Source organism: Phasianus colchicus, chromosome 40, assembly GCF_987193195.1.
Source record: "Phasianus colchicus chromosome 40, bPhaCol1.hap1.1, whole genome shotgun sequence".
Classification (NCBI taxonomy): domain Eukaryota; kingdom Metazoa; phylum Chordata; class Aves; order Galliformes; family Phasianidae; genus Phasianus; species Phasianus colchicus.
The window spans coordinates 190,769-198,084 of NC_143475.1; the positions used below are offsets into that span (position 1 = coordinate 190,769).

General features: G+C 54.1%; 1 protein-coding gene across 1 annotated transcript; it reads right to left on the bottom strand.

The window, feature by feature from the left end:
- Positions 1 to 2,600: 2,600 nt before the first annotated feature.
- Positions 2,601 to 5,025, bottom strand: LOC116237116 (zinc finger protein 90-like). Its single transcript, XM_090130458.1, is given in 5 exon segments — positions 2,601 to 3,188; positions 3,191 to 3,859; positions 3,965 to 4,063; positions 4,667 to 4,793; positions 4,984 to 5,025. Coding segments are annotated over 5 exon segments (1,257 nt in total). The 5' UTR covers positions 5,008 to 5,025; the 3' UTR covers positions 2,601 to 2,850.
- Positions 5,026 to 7,316: the final 2,291 nt, after the last annotated feature.

Below are 7,316 nucleotides of genomic sequence, written 5' to 3' on the forward strand. Positions count from 1 at the left end.
GAAGGGAGGGGAGGGGAATGGTGGGAAGGGTAGTGGTAGGGGAAAGGGGAGGGGGGGGAGGGGAGGGGAGCGGAGGGGAGTGGAGGTAAGGGGACAGGAGGGGTCGGGAGGGGACTGGTCGGGAGGGGAGGGGTGGTAAGAAAGATGGAAGGGGACGGAAGGGGAGGGGAGAGGAGAGGAGACAAGGGGATGGGAGAGAAGGGGAGGGGAGTGGAAGGGAAGGGGAGGGGAGGGGAGGAGAGGGGAGGGGAGATGAGCGGAGGGGAGTGGAGGGGAGGGGAAGGGAGGGGAGGGGAGAGTAGGGGAGGTGAGGGGAGGGGAGTGGAAGGGGAGGAGAGGGAAGGGGAGGTGAGCGGAGGGGAAGGGAGTGGAGGGGAAGGGAGAGGAAGGGAAGGGAGTGTACGGTAGGGGAGGGGAGGGGAGGGGAGGGGAGGGGAGGGGAGGGGAGGGGAGGGGAGGGGAAGGGACGGGAAGGGAAGGGATGGGGAGGGGAGCAGAGGGGAGTGGAGGGAAGAAGTCAGGAGAGGAGGGGAGAGGGGGTAGTAAGGGGAGAGGAAGGGGAGGGGAGTAGAAGAGGAGAAGACGGAAGGGGAGGGAAGGGAAGGAGAGGGGATTGGTAGGGGAGGGATGGGGAGGAGTGTGGAGGGGAGGGGAGGTGAGTGTTGGGGTGGTAAGGCGAGTGGAAGGGGAGGGGAGGGGAGGGGAGAGGAGGTGTGGGGAGGAGAGTGGAAGGGCAGTGGAAGGGGAGGGGAGGGGAGGGGAGGGGAGGGGAGAAGTCGAGAGGGGAGGGGAGGGGTGGTGTGGTAAGAGGAGTGGAAGGGGAGGGAAGGGGAGGGGAGAGGAGCGGAGGGGAGGAATGGAAATGGGAGGGGAGGGCAGGGCTGCGGAGGGGAGGGGTGGGGAGGGGTGGGGTGGTAAGGGGAGTGGAAAGGGAGAGGAGGGGAGAGGAGGGGTGGGGAGGGGAATGGAAGGGCAGTGGAAGGGGAGGGGAGGGATGGTGAAGAGAGCGGAGGGGAGGGGAGCAGAGGGGTGTGGAGGGGAGGAGAGGGGTGATAAGAAAGAGGGGAACGGAGGGGAGGGGGGAGAGGACTTCACCTGAGGACATGGGCAAGCTCCTGCTGGCTTCAATAGCTCACCGAAATCAACATTCACATCCTGCCAACTGCATTCCAAGCACAGCAGTCTAGCTGAGTGCAGCAAATGGGAAGGCACTTCTGCAGGAGATCTCAGACAACTTCCCAAGATCAACACAAAAACCTTCAAGCTCAAAAGGGATCACTTGCAAGGCAAGCATGTAGTGGACAGCGCTCTGAAATCCCTCTGCTGTGGGGATGAGCTGCTTGTGCACCCTGTGGGTTTGCACTGCCTTCTGTTCCCTCCACCTCCAGAAACCTGGGATGGTGCATTTCGGAAGAACAAGCTCAGCTTTTTGTAGCTTTATTGGAGACAATCAAGGCTTGGTGTCATACAGCTGCTCTGACCAGCTGATTGAAGCATTCGAGAAGAGCAGCAGAACCAATGTGCAGCAACATGGCTAGGAAGGATGATGGGGTTCTGTGAAAGAAATGCCTTCCCCAGAAGCAAGCAATGCACTGGAGGAGGCACCAAAACCAAATCCTGCTTGTACCATTCATTTTCCTCATTCCATATGCTGTCTTTCATTTTAAGAAAAAAAGACTGTGGAGAAGAAAGCTCCAGAACAACTTAGATACTTTATTCGTCCCCTTCCTTTTCCTCTACAGATGGTTCACAGAAAACCTCCAAGAACCACATTACTGCTCTCCTCACCCTTCCCTCGGGTTCATCAGTGCACTCACAAATTACTGAGAGCAACACATGTACACAGACACACAGAACATCCCTACACAGCTGCTTCTCCTTAGGAAACGGCATCAAAAAGCTGCTGGCAGGAAGAGTAGAAGAAGAAACCTGGCATGGTGAGAAAACTGCTTTGGGTAGCAAGGAAAGGCCATTTGAAGCTCCTGGCTTAAGTCCCTTCTGCAGAGGGTGCCAGTAATGCACCAGAAACATTGTAGGGCCAGTGAGGAGCTCTGCACAAAGCCCTTCTCACACTCGAGGCAGTTCTGAGGCTTCCTGCTACATGAACTCACTGGTGCAGGCACGGTTTGGACTTCACCCAAGTGCAATCTCTCTAGTACCTCACCTGGTTTGAGCTGTGGCCAAAGTTCTTCTTGCAGGCTGCACATTTGTAGGGCTCCTCACATAGATCCACTGCTGTGTGATGAGTTCCCAGATCTGGACAGACCTCTTCCTGCAGTCGAGGCACTCACAGGGACTCTCCTCTTGGATTGGCTCTCTGGTGTCTACTGAGGGTTGAGCTCCAGATGAAGCTCTTCCCACACTCTGCAGACAGGATTTCTTCCTTCCTGGTGACATATCAGCCCAGCTGAGATTTCCTTTGGGTCCTCACCTGCTGCCCCACAGCATAGGAGTTTCTACGGGGGAGGATCAGAGGTGACTTTCCTTGCACACAGCCCTGGCAGAAACATGGCACCCTGCAGAGGGTTTCCTGTGGCTGTGACACATCCCTCCCTGGATTCTCCTTTCTATGGCCATTCAATGCAGCAACTACAGCTGAAGGAGAGCAATATGCATAATTCTCATGCAAAGAAGGAAAAGAGGATTCAGTTTGACCGCAGAGCTCTTCCTCTACTCAAGGGATTTGTAAGGTTCATCACCACACAAAGCCATAGTTGGTCACCAGGCTGGGGCTCCGGCTGAAGCTCTGCCCTTGTTCAGGACTCTGCAGGCACTGTATCTTGTGTGGTTGTGCTGGTAGGTAACAGGACTGGAGCCGCTTATGAAGTTTCCCAGCATCTTGAGGTGCATCTAAAGCTTGTGTGCGCTGTGGATGTGCTTGTGGTTGTTGAGACTAGTTCTATGTTTAAAGCTCTTTTCACACTCAGAGCACTTGTAGGGTCTCTCTCCTGTGTGGATGTGCTGGTGTTGCTTCAATTCAGAACTGCTTCTGAAGCTCTTCCCACACTCAGAGCACTTGTAGGGTCTCTCTCCTGTGTGGAAGCGCTGGTGGTAGATGAGGTGGGAACTGCTTCTGAAGCTCTTCCCACACTCAAGACACCGAAATGGTTTCTCTCCTGTGTGGATGCGCTGGTGGTAGATGAGCTCGGAACGGCTTTTGAAGCTCGTCCCACACTCAGAGCACTTGTAGGTCTCACTCCTGTGTGGATGTGCTGGTGACGCTTCAGTTCAAAACTGCTTCTGAAGCTCTTCCCACACTCAGGGCAATGAAATGGTTTCTCACCTGTGTGGAAGTACTGGTGGTAGATGAGGTGGGAACTGCTTCTGAAGCTCTTCCCACACTCAGAGCACTTGTAGGGTCTCTCCCCTGTGTGGAAGCACTCGTGGTACTTCAGTTCAGAACTGCTTTTGAAGCTCTTTCCACACTCAGAGCTCTTATAGGGTTTCTCACCTGTGTGGATGCGTTGGGAGGTGAGTTGGGATCTCCTTTTGAAGTTCTTCCCACAGTCTGAGCACTTGTATGGACTCATTGCTGAGCGTATGCCCTGGTGCTTAACAACGCTGGAATGTATTTTAAAGCAATTTCCACACTCAGTGCATGGATTCTGCTTTTTTTTCTGGCACAACTCCTTGCTCCTGGGCTCTTCGGGCTCTTTGCGACCTATGTTGAAGTCCAGTGGGCTCCTTGATGTCTTTCGCAGACACTTTCCCAGTGGCTTCATGATGTGCTCATCCTGACCTTGCTCCAGGCCTCCTTGGACATCCCTTCTGATTTCTTTCGCACAGACACTACCCCACTGCCTTTCAGCCTCACCACTTTTGTGCAGGTCCTCCAGTATATCTGTAATCCCAGTTCCTGCTGGATGAAAGAGGAAATCCAGAAACAGCACACAGTGCCCAAAATAAAACCAAGACAGTGACGGCTCTTCCAGCCCCAACCTCTTCCTGCCCTCCACCACCTCACCTGGGCTGAGGTCTCCTAGCAAGGCCCCAGAACTACGCGCATCTGGGATCCAGGGGTCTTCCCCTCCTTCAAGCAGGGAGATCACCATGGGTTTGGGGGCTGGAAGTGGAGCTTCAATGAGAGAAACAGGGGAGATGAGAACTTTTCCACCATTCTAGCACAGTGCCTCTTCAACAGCTCCACTCTGTGTTCCTCCCCAGGGAGAAACCACACTTTGGGCCTGAATGACACTGGGCCCACAGCTTCCTTTGGAGCAAAGAATGCTTTTACAACTCTGAAAATTATGAAGAAATATTTTCTTTAAAATTAACTTGAGAACAGCTTGTTTATTTTCTGACAATATATCAATGACCAAGGCATCAAAACGTCTATAGCAAGTGAATGCAAAATCCTACATTGTAAAGGAGTAACCAGGGAGCCATCTGTTAGGTCAAGCTGGTGGCATCATGCAACACAACAAAAGAAGGGCAGGTTTTCTCCCGCCTGGCTGATGCCTGCTTGCAAGCACTGACACCGGGGCTTTTATCAGAGTGCTGTGCATACTAACCCCTCCTGAAACTCATGCTTCTCAGTATTTCCTTTGTTGCTGTCGTCGTTATCAATATGTAACTGCATGGCAATTATTCAAGGCCCGGCCTGCAGAGGCTCATTCTGCACAGCCAAAGGTGCCCTAACGAGGAGGAAAGGCAGCAAAGCCCTCACCCAGCGAGGCCACGCACTGGTACGTCTCCAGCATCACGTCCCGGTAGAGCGCTCGCTGCGCAGGGTCCAGCAGCGCCCACTCCTCCCTGCTGAAATACACGGCCACCTGCGCAAAGCTCACGGGCTCCTGCAAGCAAAGAGGCTCCTTGCTGGGAACAGCCAAGGCCCAGGGCAGCAGCTCGCACAGGACACAAACTCCCATCCCAGCCGCTTCTCTGGCCCCAGCACACACGTGCTGCCTGAGGGCACCTCCCTCTCCCCCGGCATTCGCATCCCTCGCCCCTCGCCCTCTCCCGCCTGCTGCCCCCAGCCCCTACCTGACATGGATGTGCTGTGGCCATCTGCTGCTCTCCTGCAGGTGAGATGATCATGGCTGGAAGGCAGAAGTCAAACTGGAGCCTGCAGGGACAAGGGAAATGGCAGGGGAGCTGTGACGGAACGCAGCAGTCCCTGTCCCAGCCCAGCCCTCCACAGCCCATCTGCAGGGCACTGCCTGGGGGATGGCACAGCAGGCCTTGCACAGGAAGACAATCAGCATCAGTACTGGTAGCACTCTGGCTAAAAGAAATGAAACATCACAAAACTGTCTCAAAATGGGGGGCTGAAAGAACTGATAGCTGACACTCAGTACAACAGCTGAAGGCCTACTGAGCCTGGGACTTAAGACAAAGCATGGCAAGGAGTCAGTCATCTTACCCCAAAACAGAGAGCAGCCCAAGCACCCCTTGAGCCTTCCTGCACAGGAGCGGGCTGCACGGCAGGGTCTCTCCTCAAGCAGTGATGTCTCTCGAGGTCACACCTACACAGAGATCCCTGGCACCTTGATGTCAAGACTCCTACTCGATATAGATCTTCCGTAATAGACTCATGATTACTTTGGAGTTTTGTGAGCTTCTCTAAGATGATGTGTAAGAGTGAAGATCTGATAGTTATTATAGAATCATAAGATTGGCCTGAGTTGAAAAGGAACTCAAAGATCATCTAGTTACCACACCCTACTGTCTTGGGTCACCATCCACCAGAGCAGTCTGCCCTGAGCCACATTTGGCGAGTTGCAAAAGGAGGCTCCTGGAATGTGTTGACGATAACTTTCTGGTCCAGGTGTTGGACAGACCGACCAGAGGTGAAGTGCTGCTGGACCTGCTGCTCACCAATGTGGAGGAAATAATTAATGGTGTTAAGGTTGGAGGCAGCCTGGGTTGCAGTGACCACGCTCTGGTCGAGTTTGTGATCTCGAGAACTGTGGGCCTGGTGAAGAGTGGCATCAGGACCCTGAACTTTGGGAGAGCAAAATTTAGGCTGTTCAATGGACTGTTGGCCGAGATCCCCTGGGATGCTCTCTTTGAAAACAAAAATGCTGAAGAGAGCTGGTCACTCTTCAAGGATGCCTTCCTAAGAGCGCAAGAACTCTCTGTCCCACTGAACAAGAAAGCGGGCAGAGGAGGGAGGATGCCGGCGTGGCTCAGTAAGGACCTGCTGAGAGAGCTGAGGGCGAAGAAAGGTGCATACAAACTCTGGAAACAAGGGCGTGCCACCTGGGAAGAATACAGGGATGTTGTCCGGACTTGCAGATGTGGGATCAGGAAAGCCAAGGCGCAGGCGGAACTGAACTTGGCGAGGGACGTGAAAAACAACAGGAAGACTTTCTATGGGTACATTGGCCAGAAGAGACAGGCCAAAGCGAGTGTGCCTCCTTTGGTAAATGTAAAAGGAGAACTGGTTTCAACGGACGGAGAGAAGGCCGAGGTACTGAATGAGTTCTTTGCCTCGGTCTTCACTGGCGGCCAGGACTCCAGTACTCCTTCCGTCCCTGAGCCCTGCATCCCTACACCTCTGGGTGGGGACTGGGGTGGTAAATCCAACCCCGCTGTGAGGACAGAGCAGGTCCGAGACCGCCTCATGAGACTGAATGTGTACAAGTCTATGGGGCCGGATGGTGTGCATCCCAGGGTTCTGAAGGAGCTGGCTGAGGTGGTTGCCGAGCCGCTCTCCATCATATTTGAGAAGTCGTGGCTGTCAGGTGTGGTCCCGGATGACTGGAGGAAGGGTCACGTCACTCCCATTTACAAGAAAGGGAGCAAGGAGGACCCCGGGAACTACAGGCCAGTGAGTCTCACCTCTGTGCCTGGGAAGATCATGGAACAGATCATCCTGGATGACATGCTTGATCACATGAGGAAAGGGTGTGTGATCCGTGACAGCCAGCACGGCTTCACCAGAGGAAGGTCATGCTTGACCAATCTGGCGGCCTTTTATGATGGAGTGACGGCATCGGTAGACAAGGGAAAGGCGACCGATGTCATTTACCTGGACTTGAGCAAGGCCTTTGACATGGTCCCCCACCACATCCTTCTCTCCAAACTGGAGGGATGTGGATTTGATGGGTGGACCACTTGATGGATAAGAAACTGGTTGAAAGGCCGCAGACAGAGAGTGGTCATCAATGGCTCTATGTCCAGGTGGAGGCTGGTAACAAGCGACGTCCCCCAGGGATCTGTCTTGGGACCGGTGCTCTTTAACATCTTTATCAATGACACTGATGACGGAATTGAGTGCACCCTCAGCAAGTTTGCTGACGACACCAAGCTGAGTGGTGTGGTTGACACAGTTGAGGGACGGGATGCCATTCAGAGGGACCTCGAGAGGCTAG